Source organism: Zosterops lateralis (genome assembly GCF_965231275.1).
Source record: "Zosterops lateralis genome assembly, chromosome: 4".
In the NCBI taxonomy this organism is placed as follows: domain Eukaryota; kingdom Metazoa; phylum Chordata; class Aves; order Passeriformes; family Zosteropidae; genus Zosterops; species Zosterops lateralis.
Window position 1 is genome coordinate 35,215,161 of NC_139765.1, and position 23,797 is coordinate 35,238,957.

The 23,797-nt window shown below is 38.8% G+C and overlaps 1 protein-coding gene across 7 annotated transcripts in view; it reads right to left on the minus strand.

Moving 5' to 3' along the window:
- Positions 1–23,797, minus strand: part of SYT1 (synaptotagmin 1) — a 345,379-nt gene that overhangs the window by 3,294 nt on the left and 318,288 nt on the right. For all 7 annotated transcript variants that reach the window (XM_083859065.1, XM_083859069.1, XM_083859070.1 and 4 more), the window contains one exon: positions 4,139–4,272. In XM_083859065.1, coding sequence (XP_083715191.1) covers positions 4,139–4,272 — 134 coding nt within the window. The remainder of the gene's footprint in view (positions 1–4,138; positions 4,273–23,797) is intronic.

Below are 23,797 nucleotides of genomic sequence, written 5' to 3' on the forward strand. Positions count from 1 at the left end.
AATAAAATCAGGTTTGCAACCTCCCTGTTAGCTTGAAACTTGCCCCCTTGCATTGAATAGCTTCATATGGAAATAGAGGTTGATTGTTTTTCCTTTAACGGATTAACAGCTTACTGGTAAGTTAATTCAAAAGTTGTGCATTTTTACACATCCTTATTTTTTAAGTAAATAAGTTAACAACTGAAGTTCAGAAATTGCTTTGTTTGCAATGCTGTACTCTACTCTGTTAGTTGCTTTTCTACTACTTAGCAACTCTTACCCATCCATCCAGTATGCTAATCAGGTATTTTCAGATAAATTCAGAAGACAGTCCTTATGGTTACTATATACATACGCACACACATGTGTTCTCATTTCTGCACATGTGTGTGCACTTGTCACATGTACAAGTATGTGTGTATACTGTGTATGTTCTGTGTATTTACAGAGAAATCTAGAAAACAGGCAGGCTGCTTAAGGGAATTGGAATGGATGTGTAGGCCCCTGGTGTCTCGGGGCTCTGACACACCGGCACGGTCTATGACGGAGCTGATGCTGGAGTGCCACTTCTATAGGAATGGTGACCTCTGGCAAACAGGGTTAAACAAGTCCCACGTGGTCTGTGTGAACCCATCTGTCACAGCTCATAGACAATTTTCCACCCATTTAGGCTGGGGCACACTGGGAGGTGTTTGAGCCAGGCATTTATGTTTGTAGTTGTCTGCACATACACAAAATTTCTCTCTTTCAAGTCTTTAGTATTTGTTAAAAGAGCATAAACAACTATTCCTTCAGTGAAGTGGTGTTCTTCCCCAACAGCACCTAAGACTTTCACAGTCTTGGGCTGATTTTACTAAATTGTAACACTTCTCCTTATAGAGCTTTACTTTTAATGATGAACATACAGTTCTTTTCTTGATTCCAGTGTCAGCTTCCTGAATAAAAGGAAGAAATGCCCTGAAACACATTTCCAGAAACAACATCTATTCTCTGGAACTAGATTTTTAAATTAAAAGCTTTACATATATCTATAATCTGGACCTCTTACTACAATGATTAATTTCAGGGCTTGTAATAGGATTATCTTTTAAAAGTAGCAAGACCAGGGTCATGAGCTTTATTTTATATAGTCCATTTCCTTACAGGATTGTACAGCTCACTGAGCCAGAGAAAGAGATGGTTCCAACAGGCACTGAAGTATTTATATAGTTGCTGATGACAAAAGTATAGTTCAAACTCAAGACTTTCCCTCACCAGAGCACTCATGATAAAAGGCAATACTCTGAAGGAAGAATTTCTATGTGCCAGAATTACATTTCAGTGCTGCTATTTGCAATACACTCACTTTTAATGGTACCTCTCCAAATGAACACTTATGTTTTAGATGCATGGTACACTCACATATATAAAAAGTAAGCATGAGAGTATTTTTTTGCATTACAAAAAAATGCTTGCCTGCTGTACCTAGAAGCTTGGGGATAGTTATTACTGGATTTTTTTTTTTATGTTAATCATAAGATAAAAATGAGCACAGTGAATGAAGGACCCTTTTCCTTGCTCTACAAAGATGTAAGAACAGCCAGCTCAGATAATTAACTTGGAGATGATTCTCCCCTCGTGATCTCTGGACTAAACCTACAGAGAAATGTGAGCATCTCTTTGCCTTTGTACCACATATTAAAGGAGCAGCTGCATGGCAAAACCCAAGAGGTGCTAGTAGAAAGCAGTGCCTCTTCTAATAAACTCTTGGATTAGCACTTTCCAGGTGGGATTAAGCCCTTTGGACTGAGAGGGCCTGGAGACAGGGCTGCCTACAAACACAGGCTGGTTTGCATGTGGCAAAACATGTGCCTGGTCTGCTGGTAGCAGCAGCATTTGACTTCTCTGTGGTGTTCTTCCATTACCCTTGAAGACATCACTTTCATCACAATTTTACAGTGACTATGCATTCTCTTAAGAGCCAGAACCCGTAGTCACTGCAAAATTGTTGAAAATGTTAATGTTTGGCTTCTTTAAAATGACAAAGATGTACTGCTATTGACCTGTTTTCCCTCCATGACCTTTCTTCATTCTCCAACGATCAAGAAACTTGTATAACCATGATTTTTTCACACTGAAAGTTTACTTAATGACTTTTATATGAACAGTACATAGGTCACAGTGATTCCTACCATATAAAGTCTAAATAACATTTAAAATGTGTTTTTCTAATGATGAAATCACTTCAGTATCCATGATGAAGTAACTTCTAAATATAGTCTTTTATAACTAACTCAAAATACATTGGCAAATGACCAAAGTCCATAATTGCAGATTTAAAATTGGGGCTACATAGTCAAGTAGATAGCTAAAAAGTCACTCTAATAAACTTATCAAAAAAAAGAAGAAGGAAAAAAAAAAAGTGTGTGTGTGGGGAATTTTAAACCTCTAAACTACAATGCTTTTAAAATAAAGTATACCTACCTCATAAAATGACTTTTAGAATTAGAAGGCAAAGTGGTCAAGTATCAAAAATGCACCTAACCATACCAAAGCTTTGACAGGGAAATTTGGAGGCAACCATTCCAGCTCCTCTCAATCCTGCCCTATTTGGAAATCAAGATACTCATTGCCTAAACTGCTACTTGATTTGATTAATCTCTTTTTGCCTCTGGGTCTTTGATCCTTGTTATGAAATCTTTCACAAGCACACAGACCTGCTTTCATTAAAATCAAGGGAAATTAGCCCCCACTGGATTTCCCACTTTTTGATTCCTAGAATCCACAGCAGACACCTGTACATGCAGTAGGGCATGAAGAAATTCTAAATGGACTAGTCATGCATCCAAGTCACGGTGCCCTTGCTTCACCTGGTCTAGTTTGATTATCTTTGTTAGTACCAAGTCAATAAAATCCAAGCACACAGTTTTATTTAAAAGGTAGGCCATGGCTCCCGGGCTTCTCTCCAGCCCAGTTGCTATCAAAATCCAAGATACACAATGAGAAAACCCATACCATGCTCTCACCTAATGAAGAGGGGGCTCCAAGTTTTGTCCAAGCAATTAAAACACATTAAAACTTTTAAACTACAAGTTTAAAAGCATGGCACCTAATTTATACCATGACCTTTCCTACAATCCATAGAAGGATGTATTCCCAGATGTTTTAAATTACAGTGATTAAAACTGGGGGGCCCCTGAAAGGACACTTTACCCACTCAGCTCCACCCAGAAAAGCTGTTGTATTGCTTAACATCTCCACAGTCCTGGGACTCCATGGCCATGTGGGAAGCCAGCATGCAGTTCTTTTCCCACATGCCTTCTGAGATGGTTAAAAAAAGTTGCTCTCTTGAGATAAAAGACAGTTAACATCAAAATAAGCTAATTCTCTCTCATGAGAGATGGTTTGCCTCCCAATAGCTCAAAGATAGACAACTGAGTCCCTAAAACAAATTATACAATGCTTCATCCTGGTATTTCCCACTGCTAATGTAGGTGACTTCCATCTCACTGTGCTGACTTCTGAGATCCTTAATTTTAGGTACTGAGCTCTTGGGAATAGCATCTGGACAGCTAACTACTGGAGCTCTCCTGAGGCACTAAGAGAACAGGTACTCCAGTACTGACTCCTGAGATTCTCAAATGCCTTTTTCCAAGGGACATAGGAATCACTGAAAAAAGTTTTCAAGATGTAGTGAATAACTGAAAAAAAAAAAAAAAAAGCTGTGTATGAATTAGGTGTTTTACTTCACAGGGGTGCTGCACTGCTTTCAAAAAACAGGCTAAATAAAAGCATAAAGAACAAAAAGATCTGATAATGCAAATTTATTATTTTAAATAATTTAGGGAAAAATGTTATATATGGCTTTTCTTTCATCCCTATTCCTTTTTGCTGGCACATTCCTTCACTATCTCCCTGTGGATTTTTTCCCCCAAAATCCATTTCTGTTAACAGAAAATGTCAGTTATCCATTTCTCACTGATGAATCAAAGCTTCCTAAGTACTTCACATTTTATCATTTCCCTCTTGAAGCAGTCACACTCATCTAATGTAGCACAGGACTAGCACCTAGGTGCTAATGAAAGCATGCACATGTGATAATTAACAAGATTTCCGTTAAATATTTATAAGGGCTGAGAAATGAAATGCAGAGGAAAGACAAAACACTGTTTGACATTACCTGAATTTGCTCGAATGGTACTTCAAAGCTGAAAGACTCGTTGTAGTAGGGATTCAGAGTGTTCTTTTTAATTGTAGTCTTTTTCTTCTTCAGCCTCTTACCATTCTGCATCAGATGGATCTTCACATAGGGATCTAAGCATTCAAGAGAAGAAGTAGAGCTAAGAAGGAGAGCTCAGTGTGTTTTCTACAAATTTTAATCCCATACATGTAAGAGTAGATTAAAAAATAAATAACAGACAACATTTGCAGCTTGTATTTAAACAAATTCTTAATTTCTACTATAGAAAAACTGTACGATTGTGAAGTATTCCTGCTGGGAAAAGGTACAAAGTGTTTATTGCATTATCTCTTTAACATCCTGAAGGTGGAGTAAATTCTACCTAACTTTGTTCCACAGCTTATTAACCATCCTGCAAGCATTTCTTAGCAATGGTTTATGGGCTGGTCTTCCCAAGGCCAATGAATGCTGCCAAATGCACACAGCAGGTACAGAGCTGGCATGGCTGGATGCTCTACAACCACCTGGCAGCTATTCCCATCACTCCTTGGGCAGGTGCTGTGCCATGGTTGTCCTGAGCTCTGACCTCTCTGGTGAGCTGTGACTAACAGGGTCCAGCAGGGTCCAGGCCTGCCTGGCAGGAAAGGACTCTGTCCCTTCAACACCAGCACTCTGCCTCAGTGCTGCACACAGCCAGAGTCCATGGGGGCCACGGGGCTGGTATAAATCACAGATTGGCTTTGCCACTCTCTACTGAATTCCAGCTGTCATTTCAAATGACTTCTGGTGGTGAAGGAACAGAACTCATTTGGTACCTAATCAGGTATTCCTTGTGTGAGCAAAACCTTCCTGGACATTACAGCACTGATGAGGTGTCTCACTGATAATAGTTTCAGTGGAACTTCTGCCTGCTTAAAAGAATAGAACTGTGATCCTTAATCCATTACAAGAGCCATGTGGCTGTCTGGAGAGTGAACTAGCATTCCTCTATGGAGCTGATAATTAGCAGTACCCTCACTTAGGTCAGCTATTTTGCTGTTTAAGTTTACCACAAAGCAACATCTGAAGTATCTCAAGCTCATACATTTCAACAATCTGTATGGTACTGTCACCAAAATTTGAGTAGATACCTCTTTGGCTTTAGGCAGCTGAACTGTGATGTAGATAGATCAAGGCAAGCTTCCTTTGAGTGAGCTGCTGGGGGCTATATAAAATGCCTGCCAGACATAAGTCACCTGCAGCATAAATAAGGGAGCCTGAATAATGCAGACTATCATATGAGAGGGCTTCTCCTTTCCCTCCTGAGAAGAGGCTGGGGCTACAGAAGGACAAATGAACGCTGCACCTAATATGAGCAAACCATGCTTTATAATTCTGCAGTGAAATTAATCTTTAGAAGAGTAACTGCACTCTTCTACAGTCAAAATATGCCTTTCTGTGGAAGTCCTGGGTGTTCAGGACAGTTAAGCTACTGGAGTCATTTGATCACAGTCTACAGTTCCTCTGAAGGAAGCCTAATTTTGGTTGTAGATTCTTCAAGACAGCAGACAAGGGTATAAAAAGGATATTCCCTCTCAATGGCTGTGAGAGGGAATTGGGGAAATTCTAACTTAGGAATAGGCACATATTTTGTGTTAGTAGTAAGACTGAAACAGCTGGAGTAGCTTCTCCAGTGGTGAACTCTCTGTTACAGAGGGTTAAGACCCCTTCTCCCTCAAAAGACTTAAAGTTCAAACAGAAATTAAATCTGAGTAGGTTTACGCTTCAGGCAAGATGGGATTGTAAGGGTTCCTTGTGGCCGCACAATTTATGAATTAAGGAGTATCATGCGGAGAGCAGAATGCTAGCAAAAAGCCAACAAAGGTCTATTTCTTATTTAATACTGAGTTCAAGATCACTGCACACAGGGTTCTGAAGATGGAAAGGAGGCAAATCTGGGCTTCTTCAACATTAGTTGGTACTTAAGAAAAGCTCATCACTTTCCCTGAGGCTTGATGCAGAATGCAAAATTGTCCTAACTTCAAAATGATGGTTTAGGTATACCTACTATGTACTGAGAAAGTTTAGTAGTTAATGAGTCAGTGGTAGAGTGTTAAAAAATGAGAATGAGGTAAGATGCTGTAAAAATATAATTTGAGTTACCAGACTGGAAGGCTAAACAGTACAGTACATATTAAGGGTATTGGAATGGAATAATTTATTAAAATAAATGCAGGTGATACAAGCCAATCCTTGGATGATCTGTGCCTTTGCACAGACAATATACACAGGTTTGATAATTATTCATATGTCCTTAAGGAATTGTACAGTAAGATTTATAAAGGGATGCAGAAATAGTCCTATATTGATAGCAAACTATGTATTTTGGAGAAGAATATTTTAATACTAGAAATCAATGTATGTCAATGCTTGTACATCTATGAGTACATTCACTAGAAATTATTTGCTTCTGCTAACATTCTGTAGTTTCTATCTTCATGCTTGTATTAGAGTGAAACCTGACCTAGACAACTCACAGACATGGGACAAGACCCACAAGATATGTTTCTGTGGTTTCTTTTTCATGTCCTGATCAGCTTGTTCTGTTTGCCAGTCTGGGGAGTTGAGTTAGGCTCAGTCGAATGCCAGCTGTTTAGCAGGAAAGACCCAGTGGTGCCACTGTAGTGCAGAAATGACTGGCAGAGGTACCAAATGGAGCACAGAATGGGGCATAACATGATAAAATAATCCAATTTTTATTTCATCTGAGGGTAAAATTGTCATGCTAATCCAAACAGAAACCTATCACTTAGCTGAAACCATGTTCCTCCTTTTCTTGTTTCACAGGAAAGTATTGTATTATATAAGTTTACTCATCACAAACGTCTAAAATCAGAACAGGGTGGTGTCCAGCTTAAGTAAGTGGGCCATTAGAGATTTTAGCTGAGTTTATCCTCATTAAATGGTATATCCACTTCCTTGTTTTTTGAAGTATCTTGATCCTAACTAATTCTCCCCTCTCCTCATTCTTCTGTGTCCCATACATGAGCCCCATCACCACTGCAGTATCTTCAGTTACATTCTCCCATGTTCCACAACGTTAACTTCCTCAACTCCCCAGTAATCTATTTGCTTGCACTCTACCCAGAAAACCTGATACCTAAGCACAGACTTTCTTGTGACTTAATGAATAAATCTCTGAAAAAGACAGATTCTTTTCCACTAAATAACAGAAGCTGAACTGCTTGGAATCAATTACTGGAAGAAGGGATGATAATCTAAAGAAAGCAGAACCTCTGGAAAGTGCTAGTCTCCAGTGATTTTTGTGAGATAAGGTTTAGTGCTAATGGAAACATCTCTCTACTTGCAACATAACCTCAGTGCTGGCCCCATTAGTCAGGCTGAGTAATACTTTAACATGTAAACAGTCTCACTGAAGAACTGAGACTAGTAAGGATGAACTGATATTACAGCCCTGCAATGATAAATTGCCTGTTAAATGCCTAGCCTAGTCATAAAGGGCAATGCCAATGAAAATAAGCATTTCTCTTTATGTTCCCTGGACAATTATCTCATTCCAGAGTAAATATCTATCTTTTGTCAAATAGATTGCACCGCAGAATATTAATTTCTCTCCACGGGTAAACATCACAGTATTTTTAATGAATTTGATTCCTTTCAAGTAAACAGGGATCTAGAACCACATTACATCCACAGGTACCTCTGGATGGACCGCACCCATCTATCTGGAAAAAAGATGTTGCACCCAGATGTCCCTCTGCTGAAGGCGAGAGAATAGCTTTGTGTCCCTTGCTTAACAATTCATTTTAACCAGTGTGTGGGACGAAATAAAATTGTGCTATTTATTCCCTCATTAGCAGTCTACCCAGGAATGCCAAAAAGATGTACAATTCACAACTAATTGTGCATTGTGGATCTCACAGTAATGTCTCAATGGAGGCTAGCTGAACTGCTTTTAAAGCATAGGGGACCAGCTGACACATTTTGTTTTCCTGAAGTTTGCAGTAAGATGCCAATACATTATTTATGAAGTAATTGACAGTATGTAATGTCAAGATTTCTACAGTAATCTGGACCATGAGACATATATACAGAGATATATATACACACACACAATGGGAACTCTCTTAAAAGTTACAGACATGTTGTAGACAAGAGGCACTTAGTTCATTAAGAGATTTTACAAAAGTAAACTTTAAAAGGAAAAAGTACTACAACTCAAAAGAAGAAAATTGTGGCAAACAGCAATATGTCAGGAAAAGGTAGAACTTGAGAATGACTGTTTTTCAAGGGTTTTTAAGATGAAAAATGTTAGAGGAGTAAGTAGCTAATGAAAAATAATTTTCCACACAGGTAGGAAAGAATTCAGCATACAAATTTCCATTTCTATGGATCTTCAGGAAAAAAGCATCAACAGCATAGTCAGCTTGGCATGGTTTTACTACAATGGCTTATTCTGAATGCAACAGAAGGACAGTGCCCATCCTTTTAAAAATAAAATTAAGGCTTCTTAAATCTAATCAAAATATGAAAAGGAAAGCACCTAGAAGTTGAAAAATTTGAAAAATGCCACAGGGATAACACTGGAATTGATTGTGTGTGCAGTTAAAGTCCCGAGGCTGTGGGCAGGGTGAGCTTAATGGTTTAAAGAAAAAAAAATCCCATGCAGGTCTGTGCAGTGAGATCAGAGAAAACCCTCTACAAGCCTTGGGAATGCCTAACATGATTAAGAGGAAAAAGACTGAGCGAGAACAAACTAGTCATAGATACAGCTGAATTGTTTCATATGACAAAACACTGTAATAAGATGTCCTCAACTAAAATGTAGAAATGTTGAAGAAATACAGTGCCAGAACTGCCTCCAGCTGTATTTTTGTCTTCAAAAGGCTCAGGATACTGGGTGCTCATTAGCACGTGTTTTTTCCCATCGGAAGAAAATTTATGCACAATCCATGCCAAAGCTCAACATCACTGACATTTAGAGCATAAGTGTCAGCAGACAGTGGAGTTTCCATTCCAGGAAGCAGAATGAATTCATGAAGAGCTTGTAAATTGATTCAAGAAGTAAAGAAAATGAGGTTTGGAAATGCAGCTTTCCAAATAGCTGTGTGAATGCAGTTAGGACAGAGGTGACATGCAGGGTGCATTGTTAGTTCCAGGCTAAAAGCCACACTCATCCTGCAGCACAGCAGTGTAGTGGAAAGGCAAGGAAAGACCAAGCCAGGGGGCTTAGACCAGAGCTGGAGCAGGGTCAATACTGCACCCTTAGCCTGTTTCCCTTCTGTCCAAACAGGCTTCAGGTGAAGTTCTCTTGGCCAGCAGTGGGGAGAACAGCCACTTAATACAGCAAACAGCCTTATTTTGTCTCGAGACTGTATCTGGGATGGAGGCTGGCAGCATGAGCAGTACCTGTGTGCCTTTGGAGAGAAACAGCAGCACAGGCGAGAGCTGGGATATGGAAAGCAGCAGGGGTCTAAGAGCAAAGCAAAACAGGAAGAACTTTGCTGGGAGTTCCCACAGATTTGCTGATTTTTCCCAAGAACCATGGGACATGCTCCCTCTGTGGGCATATAAACCCGTCCTCCCGAGGGAGAGGGACAATTCACGTGATGCCTGTGGTATCCAGGCCATGAAGAATTTCCCCTGACTTTTTCTCTTCTGTTTATTCATGTTTAGATGAGAGCGGATAAAACAATCTCTGAAATAATGAATTTAGAGGGATAATGGATTTTCTCAGCTAGTATTTTTTCAGATGAATGGAAAGGTTTGAATGGGAAGGAAAGCCAGAGGGGAAAAAAACAATATATGGTACAATGACTAAAAAGAAGTACAAGTATCTTCTAGACTGCATAAAAATTATAGTTTATATTCATTGATACAAGCTGTTGGGCCTTCTACCTTCCTCCACAAATGAACAAATTAAAGCTAGGATATTATTTTTAAGGGGTAGCTGATGTCTCAAGAGAAATATTGGAAAACACTCTCACATTGGAAACAGTTCTCTTGGCATAAACTATATTTGTAAGGTTTGTAAGGTTTTTAAAATCAGATTTCCTTAAATATAGGAGTTTTTTAAAAGTTGATTTGCTACATAATGTCCAACCTCAGCTAATGCTGACATTTTCTTACTCTCATCAGACTTTCTGTAACCACACCAGGCAGCAGATTACTTGATGTTATGGGCCAAGCCTTTAGCAGTACCCAGTATTTGAGATGAGAGGTGAGTAGCAAAAGGTATTTGCTGTAGGTTCCTGTGCAGTGTCTGTGCCAGTCCTGACCCCAGCAAAACATATTTTAAAATCCCTTTTACTAAGGGGTCTGGGGACTGAGTGGTGGAGGCTCTCCCAATACCAGCCAGTAGGGTACTGGCCATGGATGGGCTTGAGAAGTGGCATGCAGTCCAGCTGGGCTGTCAGAATGGCCATGAGAGCTGTGGCCAGTTCAACCTAAAAAGCTCCTGTCACACTTGCCAGTGTCTGTCTATGCCATGGAGGGATGCCCCAGACCCAGTACACACACACAAAGCACATCCCCATCAGGCTTTTTTGGACTGATATGTCACAGCAGAACGAGTTAGATGACTTTGGATTACATATTTCCACCAGCATCTTTAAAAGAAGATGCTGTAAGACTGGGTAATTTATAAATGAAAATGTATTTAATTTCATATTCAATAACATTAGACAGCTTCTCAAAGGAATAATGCAGTCCAGGAATCCATTTATGGTGGGGAAGAAGTGGTTGGTATTTATAAAAGTAACAATAGCCTGCCTGGAATGAAAAGAGTTAAATGGAGAGTGTAGCAAAGCAGTCTCAAAATAACAACCCTTCACTGGTGTGCAGATATACCAACATCAGGTTGCTATTGAAATGCTGAATTCAGAGAACCATGAGCTTTGGGAAGAAGGAGGTGCTGTAAAACTGACAGCCAGCCAGTGATTCCCTCACCCAAAAATCCCAAACTGAGGCTGCTGAACATGAGAGCTGACAGTGGAAACAGAAATGTTCACAGTGGCCTAAGGGCTGTTCAGCCAGCTCTTGAGTGTGCAGTTCTACCCACAGTGCTTCCAACTGGAACATAACAACAAATGTTACAGTGCCAGATGGGGAATATAGCAGAAAACAGGGAGGAAAAAAAAAAAAAAAAGGCCAAAACTTTTATTTAAAACCAGCACAAATTAGTGTTTATGAGCTCTTGATTAAGTTTACTGCCAGAGCAAGGACAACTGATCTGTCTGTATATCATTTCAGCACAGTTACACACAGACAAAACAAATAGTTTTATAAAGCACGACAAATGTGGGTTGAAACAACAGGAAATTGCACCTTGAGTTTTGGCTGTAGGTAAACACAGAATACTCTTGTGGAAAAGCAAAGCTACTCAACCAAGCACCTAGTAAATGTGATTACATGGAAAGTACATGCATCAAAGCAGTAAACCTTGTTCTCCTGTATTTGCACCAAAAAGGGAGGAACTCACTGCTCATGAAACTTGAATGTAGCGAGGAGGGAGAGAGACAGCATAGCATTGTAAAATTTTAACATACTGGAGAAGGGCACCTGCAATCTTAAATTACAAATAAAGAAATAAAAAATGCATATTGCAATATTATGCTTGTATACAAATAGAAAGAAAACAACAGCAGCTAAGATGAAGGAGGTATTTATAGCAAATAGTGGGAAGGTATTAATTTGAGCTGCTGATACAGGCAGATCTCCAGGACAGGAATCCAGACTGAAACCAAAGCAAACTGGCAATACCTCAGGCAGCAAATTCCAGCAGACTGCTGAGTTAGAATTTATGTAATGCCTTTAATGATGTAGAGAGAAAAAAAATAATTTATTAAATTGATGGCAGTAAAATACCAGAAGATAATACATAGAGGCTTAGAGAGATTCAAAAGACTGTCCTCAAGCGAACTGGGGAGGAGGGAAGGGGGAATACACATGGACTGAGGAATAACAACAGGCAGAAGAGTTAGGAGAGAATCAGACACACAGATTACAGAACACCCCAAGTTAAAAAGCCATCTTAGCTGAAAACAACTGGAGCTTGGGTGCATAATGATGTTCTGCACTGGACTGTCAGTGAGTACCTTGAAGCCTTCCAGAGCTGGGCTGGTCTGGGGGCAGAGCTGCCCCACCTCACTAAGGCACACACTGCTGAGTGGAGGGCTTTTTTAGTTGTTCCCCCACTCCCAGAACACCACCCATCACAAAGACCCCAAATCCAACAGCTGTGAGGCAAAATAAGTCCTCATCTCAAACTTCACTGAGAATAGATAGGCATTCCAGTATTACTGGGTAATAAAGAAAACCACATCTGAGTGTCAGTATTCACTCCAAGGAGTTCTTGAACCCTGAAACACAGAGAAAGTCTGTTAAAAACAAAAATTGGTCTAACTGGTGTATTAGCACTTTACTGTAGCAAGAATATACATTTGCAGTCCCAACTCTTCAAGTCAACATTGCCACAGAAAGGTTTTATAGCTTGACTGAATTTCAGCATGGCCTCATTGTATTGTGATTGTCTTTACATGGAAAAAAGTGAATATACACCCTGCTAAGGGGTAATCTGTGTGCTCTTCCACAGAGGGTTAGAAGCAACTCACTCAGCACCAGGCAAAGTCAGTTATAAAGAATGTCTCAGATGAAAACCACGGAATGATCATATTGTTTAACCATGAAAATTTTCTTCAAATGCAGCAAACCCAATTATGTCCCTGTATTCCATCCATACCCTCACAGGCCAAAATAACATTGGGTGAGTTAGGAGGAGAAGCAGAGGACTGAAAAAATAGAAAAGCAAAGCAGCAGGGAGTTTTATCTACCTATGATCGAAAGGGTAGGAAACACCCAATTACCTTAGCTCATACAAATGAGTTACCAGAAAAATGCAAGCCAATCTAACGCAAAATAATTCTGATGCTTTGAATAAAAATCTAGCACAGCCACTTTATAAACAGCTTCTCTCATCCAGGTAAGCTTTCAGGCCCAGACAATGTGAAGGAGACATGTCGTATTTTTTTTTATTCTGATGATTAAACCAGAGATAGCACAGAACTATCTGTGCTAATACTAATACTGCAGGAATGCTGTAGTAAAGAAGGCATAGAAAAAATAGAGTTACAACATCAGTGTCTACTGGTAAAGCAGCCTAATCTGAACTCTTTACAGCTGAGAAACCAAATCTAGTTAGGCCTTATCAAGGTTGATATTTATTTTAAAAGCATATAAAGATTTTCAAACTACATTTATCAGTGGCTGCATGTATAAAGGAATTCTATCAGCATCCAGTTCTCAGTCTCAACTTGAAATAATACTCAGGACTTTTTCTACCTGCAAAGTTTATATAAATCTTACTTCTCATTTTGTTTTCATTATTTTTCTGCTGGATTTGAGCTTCAAGGAAAAATCCATAAATGGAAGGAAGAAGGTACATGAATGTAGTCTTGCTTTTAGCCTACAAAACAGACATTCAGAATTACTTGGAGAAAATACTCAACAGCTCTCTTTCCCCTCCTATTCCTGCCTCCCAACACAACCAGTGTCTGTTAAGCAAGATTTTTGGAATTCATATGGCTATTTGTGGCACCTAATTTTAGCATGACGCAGGGGATCAACTCTTAACTGCCTCAACACACAGACCATTTATCCCATATGTAAAACTTAAGGTAACACACAATTAGTTTTTCGAATCTTTTTAAACATGGAGGCCACAAGAAACCTTTCCCTATTCTGTGCTCAGAACCATGGCTGAGGACAAGCTTAGCTGATGGGCTTCCTGGTGGTGAGCAGACTCCTGCAACACTGCAAGGCAAGAACTGCATCTGCTCAGGGAGTGGAAAGGATTAAGTGGGTTATGTTTCCCAATATTGTTGGAAAAACCAGTTTTGTTTTTGATTAAATTTAATCACAGTAAGGAAAAAGAGATCAAAAGCAGATTTTATTGGGATGGGCAGTATCTTTGTCTCAATCCCATCATGAGAAGTTACAAGGTAGGTTAAATTTATCAGCAATTTCAACTGAGTTCAGCTAAATCATATCTGTTTTTCAAACATGACAGCTGAGTGAAAACCTGTTTTTTAGAATCCCTAAACCCCCCAGGTTTTAAAAGCCTGAAGGTCAGATTTTTAACTTGAGTACTTGCAGAGGAAGGGCTGGGAGGCTGCACGCTTGCTCACATTCCTGTTGATTACACATAATGAGAAGCAGTGACCTGAAACTTAAGGCAAATTTTTACTTAGACAAGAGTAACATTGAGATCATGTTTACTGAAGAGTCATGGAAGTGCTGAAGTCCTTGGGAGAACAAACTGCTTACTTTGTTTTTTAACTCCAGACAAGTTACAAGAAAGAACAAGATGAGGAGTTATTTAAGAGCTAAGATTCAAGGAAAAGAACAAGTGCTCAAGGCCAACAGCATCTGCATTAGGAACACACTGCTGCGGAGAACATTAGTCCTGCTATAAGACAGGAGGACAGATAACTTGAAAAATGGTGCCATTAGGTGAAAGATGGAAGTATTTATAGCACGACCAATAGCTCATGCCCCAAATCCTTCTTTAAATTGCCCCAGTCAGTTAATGGGATAAATGGATATTTGACTGACATGTTCACCACTGACTCTACACCACTTTAGTTCAAAAGTCAGTCAAATGAGACACAACCTTTCAGAAATCCAAGGGTACATGATAGTTTTCAGCTCAGATACCTGCTACAAATTTCTACAGCAGATAGCCTATTTGGTACAAAAGTGGTGCATTGTGCTTCACTGACAAACCAGATTGAATCTGGGCAGCTCAGTGTATTTCTGTCTGCTACTCCATTAAACAAGATCTTGATGCAGCCTAGTCAGTGGATCACGATCTGTAATAAAATCAAGTAACCTGGGAATCCAAAAAGCACATATGAATTTCTGAAACCCTTTGGCTGTTCAGAATTGAAAGGAGAAATATTTGAAAAGACAAGCGTGAGTGTTCGTGGTTACTATATGAGGAGGATGCTAGAGGAGGGAAACTGCTGTTTTTATCTGTAATCAATAAATAGAAACCCTAGTAAAAGTAAAACCAGAGGAAAAGTGGATGACACTGCTTCCAAGTGAAGATAGTAGTTGTGTATAACAGAGAGTAGAAGTAATTTCAGTAAAACTAGGCTCACAAAATAGTACTCTTTTCAAGCAGCATTCACCAAAGTTAGAATAGATTTTCAAAAGTATGAAGTATTTGTAGATAGGTCTGTTTTCCACGGCACCTAGTTCCTGTTAAAAATCATTGGTATGAACATGAAGCAATCAATTCTCCAGGAGTCCCAAGCTTCAGCTTTCCTCTGGAAACTCCTATTGAACATTTCTCTGCATTAGTCAGTATCTAAGTGACAATAGGCCTAGTTTTTTTTTTTTTTTCTTCTGAATAAAGACAGTCAACACATTCACTCAGCAGCAATAAGAAATAATTTAAATTCTTTCTGTTTATTGTATATACCACAAATGGCAATCAGCAAGCAGTGACATTAAACTTGTGGGTTTCAGATAGACAAAACATTCTCCTGTTAAAAATGAAGATCAGAAACGTTGAAAAGAACATACTAATGAGAACTGAGATTTTAGGTTTTTTAAAAAAACACCGTATTTAGCAAACAATAAACCTGCTTTTCTGATACTTTTAGGAGACAAGGAGAGAAAGGGGGAGAGAGAGAGGGAGTGTCTCTGGTTAGCTTGCCGTTAGCACAAAGGAAACAATTGCAGGGCTTAGTGAGGATTTATCTTTAACAAATGCTTATCACGAAGTTATGTCACTGCACACTATTGTTCTGTATTTGGAATGAAATTAATTTCCAACTCCACATTAACCTTTTAGAGACCTGTGCTTGGTAAGAGGAATTTAATCTTTTGATTTTGGTATGTCACCAACAGAGGCCATTTCTAAATTTGTTGAATTTGATAAGACTATTACCTGAAGAACTTTCATTAAAGGCAAAAAAAAAAAAAAAAAAAAAAAAAAAAAAAAAAAAAAAATCAGTTTATTAACAGTGGGTATTTCAGACCACTGAAAAGTTTAGTGTTGAATCAAATAGGCAAGAAAAATGAAATAAAATCTAGGAAATCCTAAGTTTTTTCAATTCTCAAAACATACTATTCTTTTGTGCTATAATTAATCCACTGATACTGTGACAGCATACTCTCAAAGCCATACACTAACATAAAACTTTATGGTGATGAAGTAGATATTTTCTAAACTTTATGAAAAACAGGCTTTCCAATTGCCTAAGAAGGACCATTCAGCTGGATAATGGGAAACAATTTGTAGCCTTACCATAAAGTAAGGGAAAAGTGGTGATTTAGATTGTAGTAAAAGCAGGAATTTCAGCACATGTGGGGAAGCCCATTTTCTGGTCCCTATTAGCATTAATGGAACAACTGTCTTTGCTGGCCTCTGCAGGACTCTCTCCTTGCTGCATTCCAGGAGCTGAGAGGAGCCCTCTGGAAGTCAGACAAAATCTGCTGTCGCTACCATATTAGGAATCAAACCGAATAGCAAAAGCCTCCGGCTGAGCGGAGATAAATCAGCAGGGAACGCCTTTGCCTCCTAGCCAAATGAGTAAAGCAAAGTGATTGAGGAAACAAAGTAAATAAGAATTAAAAAACAAATCCTCAGCAGTAGGAGAGACAGCTTTCTTTTTACTTTTATCATGCTTCTTATTTAATTATAGGTCCAAACCAGATTTACAGATATGAGCACACCCTGTTCCTTACATTTCCTTATTGCTGCAGAGTGAAATAATCCAAAACACATATCAATGATCAGCTTCAAATGTTTTTAACATGTTCTTTTTGGCTGGAAAGACAGCATTAGACTGCAGTGGAATTTAAATTGCTCTTGACATAAATTTTCGTTTACAACCAACCTGGTCCTTCCACCAAGATTTCCTCTAATCACAGACACAGTTACTCTTCCACTTGGGATCAGTCCTTTAGTCCACAGAAAATCTCACCTGAAATACATTTGCTAATGATTCAGCTCTTTGTAGAGGCAGAATAAAGGACTTGCTATTACACTTTGTATATGTTTATGGATCTATTCTGAGCATTCCTTATTAAAGGGGGTCTGTAAGGTAACTAATCTATCATGGCATTGGCAAAGGGATCTATTCCATGTAGGTGTGATTGAAATCTATAGATTTTGTACCTGCTGTGTGTGAATGAGGGCCAGATATGCAAGGCATGCCAGTTCATAGCCTGTAAAAAGTGGGAAAGTCTAACTTCCATTGCATGGCATGGAGTCCAAATTCAGCATGATGAACTGTCCTATGAAAAGATCTCTGTCTCTACTCTCTGCATTGCAGAGGCTGTGAGATGGATGCTGACAAGATGCTGGCACTGCAGATGCCATCCCAAAAAAGAGGAAGGACTGCTGTGCCTGTACCCACGTGCCAGCCCCACAGAGAGGCCGATGTGCCATATCCTCTCCTCCTCCTCAGCAGCCCAACCCATCCCACCTCCTCTCATCCTGCACAAGAACACACCCCTCTGCAGGTTAGGGGGCTTAACAAAATCATGGTATAGGTAAGTACGGGTTTCTATTTCGAAATCCAGAGAAGATTTGTTCTTAGTACGTTATTTCACAGAAAGAAAACAGCTGAAGAGTAAGAAAATGTAACAAGATGGATACATTGTTAAGCCATTGTTAACTGGTATTAAGTAGCACCATCATTTCAGCTTTAGTAACCTTGCACGTCACTTGTGATTGTTGTCTTTGGTTGCAGCGAGTAGGAAACTGTCACATACGTGCATTTTTCTAATCCTCAGCCACCAGGCTCCCATGGCAACCCTTCTCTCACCCAACCAAAATAAATGGGGTAGTCTCCCCACAGAACTTAACGCAGAGCATTGTACAAATAGCGGCCGAAATAACATTCTGCCCATGGAAGTATTCCCACCTCTTTTGAGAGGAAAGGGGGTTTCTGAAAGGTGGTAAACTAGCAATAAAAAAGAAGATTGCATGTATCATCTTGTATTTATTCAGGGGAAGAAAATCAGTAGGATTCTCTCAACCAGCAGGTTGTCTCAGTAAAAATAAGCAATAGCTGAGGGAATGCAGAAATAAAATGGTACCCATGGCTTTCTACAGCTTTTGAGACAAGAATAAAGCTGCAGCTTCCTAATTATATAGTGCTCACCCCCTAGCATATTGATTTCATTGTTATGTTTTCTCCTTTCTTTATAAGACACTGTGGTTGAATGCTGTTGTCAGCTGTGTGTTGTTTTTCTGAAAACCTGTCTTAACTATTCAAATACCCACATACTATATCAATATTAGCAAATAAAAACTGTGTATAATACAGCTGAAAATGCACCAAGATACCTCTATTCACCCCCAAAATCAAAGGAAGGTAAAGCAGGAGCTCCCAGGTCATGACATCAGCCAGTGGTATAGACCATACGTATTCATAGGGCATCACACCAGTAACCATTTATCACCAGTGGGAGCCTGGAAACTGGACTCTGGGGCCTGGGAGAGCCCTCTGGCTGAAGCTAAATTCAGACTGATTCATTAAAAGGCAATGTGGTGGCACCCAGAGGATGGAATTGGATAACTCAGCCTACAATCACCTTGCTGCTAATTTGAGTTAATTTTCCTTTTTCCCTGAGAGGATTGAGTCAGACAAGGGGACTCATTTCAAGAATAGCCTTATCAATACCTGGGCTAGGGAACATGGTATTGAATGGTGTACCATATCTCCTACCATGCACCAGCTGCTGGGAAAGTGGAAAGATTCAATGGACTGTTAAAAACCACCTTGAAAAGCAAGTTCTTTGGAAGGAAGTTGCATCCCATTTTCTCAGTTATGTTTGTGTCTGATAAGAAATGCTGGTGTGCCAGACAGAAATTTAAGGGGAATAGGGAATTCTGGGGTTGGAAGCCCTGTTTGCTTCCATTTCAAGTTACAGGACTTGTATCTGTGCTACCAATGGAAAGGAGACAAGCAGGGCAGAGTATTTAATGGAGACCCCACTTTGAATTAAGTTCACTGAATTTTCCTTTGCAAGACGGTTACCCTATATTTTGTCATAGATATTGCTCCTCTATAGAGAAGCATTGTTCAATTAAGAGATGGTGCCTAAGGAGTAACAAGTTTACAGCAAAAGTTGCAGGTTGCACAGAAAAGCAGTGAAAAGGTGTGAAAAATAGAGCTTTCATGCTGCTAAAAATTTCTGTCAATCAATTTTTCCTCAAACCAGATAGAAGATCAACTCTGAGTCTTACTGTCACACATTTGGTATCTCAATTAGATTTTCACAAAAGAATGGCTTTAAGTGCTTTTCAAGATTTAAAGTGAGCTCTCTTATACAAATTTGCCTACAATGCATTATGCAGTGCTATGCAGCATTTCAGATTTATTTTTCTTAGCATCTCTGTCATTCTAACCATAGCAAATTCCAGGCAGGGCTCTAAGCAAAACCCACAGAAGCTTTTCAAAGGCTCTTTATTTTCCTGCTTCTCCTTGAATCATCAGCACCTTTGTTTCATAAACTTTTGAACTTGCCATAAACATGTCTCGGTATGTTAAAGAACTGTCCTTCACCCAACCCCTGACTGTGAAAATACAGTAATTACAAAAAGAATTGACACACACTTTAAAAAAACCCCAAACCCCTATACTCCAACCTTATATGTTTTACTTTTTGTAAGTAAAGAGGTGACTTTGCCAACCATTTCTAAAGGATTAAAAAGCCTGCTGTGTCATCTCATATATCTTCGTTCACTTTCTAATGCAGCCAGAGAACACAAAAGCTGAGAGAAAACCTTTTATCATTTGCAGTTATCGACTAGGCCAGAATACAGTATTAGGAACTTTAGAAACTTTTAGCTAAAACTTCTTTGCTTTGAAGAATGGCTGATCTCCTGAGCGAAGGAAAGCAGTCTACTCTCAAAAAGGTTGTTATTATTATCCAGAAATTGAACACATTTTAGGGAAAAATTGTTGGGGGCACTTTGAATGACTTATTTTCTACTGCATTGCCACAACAGTCCAAATGTTTTCGGATGTTCCTAATCACCTTATACACCAACTTTGGGAAAGTTCTAGCACACTTCAATAATAAGGTCTTTTATTTAAAAAAAAAAGGATATCTATCAGAAGGTAATTTAAAGGAATTATTGCTTCAATGAGAGTGAAAGTTAGTATTTTGTCCTGAGGCTCTTCATCCAAGATGCAGCTGATCCTAATGTTATGGGTCTCCAGCAAAATGCAGGCAGAATCCTTTTCTCCTTACAGCCTCTTGCTGGCATGAGCAAACTCTAAAGTCAGAGGTGAAGGATGATATTAAACACCAGAGTAGTGCCTCAAACTAGGTGCCAAGATCTCTGCATAGCAATCATATAAAAATGCTATACTTTTAAATTAGAAACACACACACACACACACACACACACACACATATATATATATTTATTTATTTAAAACCTTTATATTTGATTATGATTCCTGGGGCTAGGTTTGCTTTTACATCCCTCTTCTCTTTCAGTATGGATCAGAATCTCAACCTTATTCAAAGACATCAGTCTATTTACTGACCAGAGGTAACTCACTAAAGAATTCTGGCATTGATTGATAGTCAAGCCAGCAATCAGCTCCTGGAACCACTGTATCAGTTGAGAAGTGAGACTGCAAAGTCATTGTATGCAAACTCTAAGAATATTCACTGCTGCCAACTCTTGTGATTTTATCACAATCTCTGAGATACTGAGTATATTTCTTGAAGCCTTAGTTTCTCAGCATTATGTTACCATCAGTGATTTGTAGTTTGCATTTCAAATAAAAAAATAACTTCTCTAACTCTCATGGCTAGAAATAAAAGTCTGAAAGCATTGGATCCAAAACTTCAAATCAAAAGTAATTTATTTAATTAATATATTTAAAGTACATTTATTTTTAAGGCAAGAGCAAAAATCTGGGAACCTAGGTTTGGCAATATCACTACTATCCCCCTCTTTACCAACAGCATGGTCTACAACAGAGCTGCTTGTGACCTTTTCTTATGTATTATTTCCCATTGCAACCATTGTCAACTTGCAGTGATAAAAGCTTTAAAAGCATAATTGAGAAGGGTTTTTACTTGTAGCTTTGCTTGACATTTTTCCCAGGAAATTTTCAGAACTGAGTGAAATCAGAATCAATCAAAATAGTCTTCAGAAAATTCATGGTGTCCTCCTTGGATAGTGGCATCACTAACATACTGAACTGGAGAAAACATCAAAACAGACATGGGAACTCAACCAGAACTGTACTGGTTGACTGTCTGTCAGGTCAGCATGAACTCATTCAGGTTGCCACCATTTTGGTAAATATTTTTCTAGCTACTGCAATCTGTGTTCCACTGTTTTTATTGTTGGGAGATTTATCACCAAATTTTCTATAGTTCCCTTCTAGCTTTAAGTGCAATAAAAAGCTCTTTTCTGCATTATTATTTAGGTTTCTTCCTGGAGAGAAAATAAAGCAATTCAGAAGACTAATCAGACATAAGTAGAACTGTGCTGGACACAGAAAACTCTCCCTGCAGTTTCCACAGCAAAATAGCTGTGCCACATAATTCTCAGATGCTGCTTGTCAATTTTGCTTTGGGTCTGTTGAAAAATCAACCTCCGAACTCAGGCAAGTGTGAAAGAAGGGTGGCAAGCAAGAGGAATAGAAACCAGACAGCACTGACTCAGTGCATGACTGGTGGCTCCTCAAGCAGGTGGTCTCAAAGAGTCATGAGGCGAGCAGTCCCTGGGATATGCTCTTCCTGTGGATCACCCAGAAAGATTCTGTCCTTCTCTGCTGTTTAAAAAGGATCATGGGGAAGAAGCATGGGAAAAGCTCTGTCTGCAGTTTTACTACTATGCCAAAGATTCCTGACTAATCTGGTGCCCCTTGTGCAGGTGTGCAGCACTCGTAAAAAAATCTGCATTTTTTCATGCTGAACTACAAACACCAGGTTTCTTGCCCCATTTTGTTAACATGGATTAACAACTTGGATCATGTTAATCATGTTTCTCCTGCTTTCTCTTTATGTTCTGACTGTAGAAGGTAAGTATCCCATACCTGTTTATATTGTGCTCTATAAAATTGAATCAATCTTTTAAAGAGAGACTTTCAGGGAGCAGTAAATATCCAGATAATCATTTTATTGAATTAATTCATAGCACGGGACATTTGAATTCCACGGATTGTTGCCATGGCTGCAACCTGAATGAAGACATTTCCTTCCAGAATTCAGTAGACAAGTTCCTTTGTTTATTTTTCATCAAATTTTATTTGTACATGCAAAAGAAAAGGGGCAACACTGACCAGTCAGTCTGTTCTTTAGCATGCATATATTCTATTTCACCACATTATTACTTCACCAAGATATTATCTTTTAGAAAGACAACAAACCAGATTTATGGACTTCAGCCTGCTTCATTAGCTCATATACTCTAAGTTGCTTTCACATTAAATCATGTGGAATGACTCTCTTAGTACTTATATTATCAACTGTCCCAATTGCTCTAAGGGGCTTTGAAAGAATTTTAAAGAAATCCAGCAATCTCAAAATCCCTCTAATAGCTATGTCTTAAAATGATAGTCTTTCTTCATGTAAGGATTCTGAAAGTTTCTGCTTAAGTGGTAGCATTCACACATGACCTAATTTTCACCATTTCATGCTAAGAACTGAAAATAGCACATTAACACAGCTATTGCAGAATACAAAAATTTGATTTACTAATTGAGGAAAAATTTATCGTTGAGTAACATTACATTAAGTAAAATTTTACAAAAGTATTCACAGCTACTACAAGCTACTCATGTCATGATAGCTTCTGCTTGGTACAATTATGATACAGATACCTTCCTTTAAAGAAGGTAACTTTTCTTACCTGTTGAATGCAGTAACTTTTTAAAAATCATATTTAGGAGAAGCATTGCAAAGGTTCTCTCTATCTCTGTGATACTCTATAGGTTTTCCAAAATACAAGATGAAAATATGATTTAGGTCCTAGTAGAATTAATCAAATACAACTCCAAGAACAGCAACCCATGTCCAGGCCCAGGGTCAATAAAAACAACTGACTGGTTTCAAATGTGACCTTTCTTAAACAATGCGAGACGTCAGACAGGTAGTCTTTGCATCATATTTTTTTCATTTAAAGGGATCAAGGAATTTTCTTACAAAACACATCCCAAACAAACAAACAAACACACAAACAATCAGGGCGAGACAACAGTGAGAGAAGAGAATTGAACCTAATAGTTAAGAAGTTTACCTGAAAGAGGTTGATGTGCCTTCTCCAATGCATATTTTGTTATTTATAGGAGAGGAATAATTTGGGCATGCTTATGCTGTAGTGGCTGCTAACCTAGTGTAGAAAGGACTCCCCTGGGAACAAGGAAATCCTCCCACCCTGTTCCAAATGTTTATCCTCTCCAAACACAGAATTTGAAAATCTTCCTGTCTGTGTTCATTCTCAGGAGTAGAAACCTTGGTAGAATGGAGTTTCGAGGCAGTCAGAGCTTTGAGGAGCTCTGAGGAGGCTAAAGTTAGCCCTTTTTCTAAACTGTTGTCTTGATTTCCTAAAGATTTCCGTAAACATTGTTATTTTCACAGAATCACAGAATATGCTGAGTTGGAAGGGAC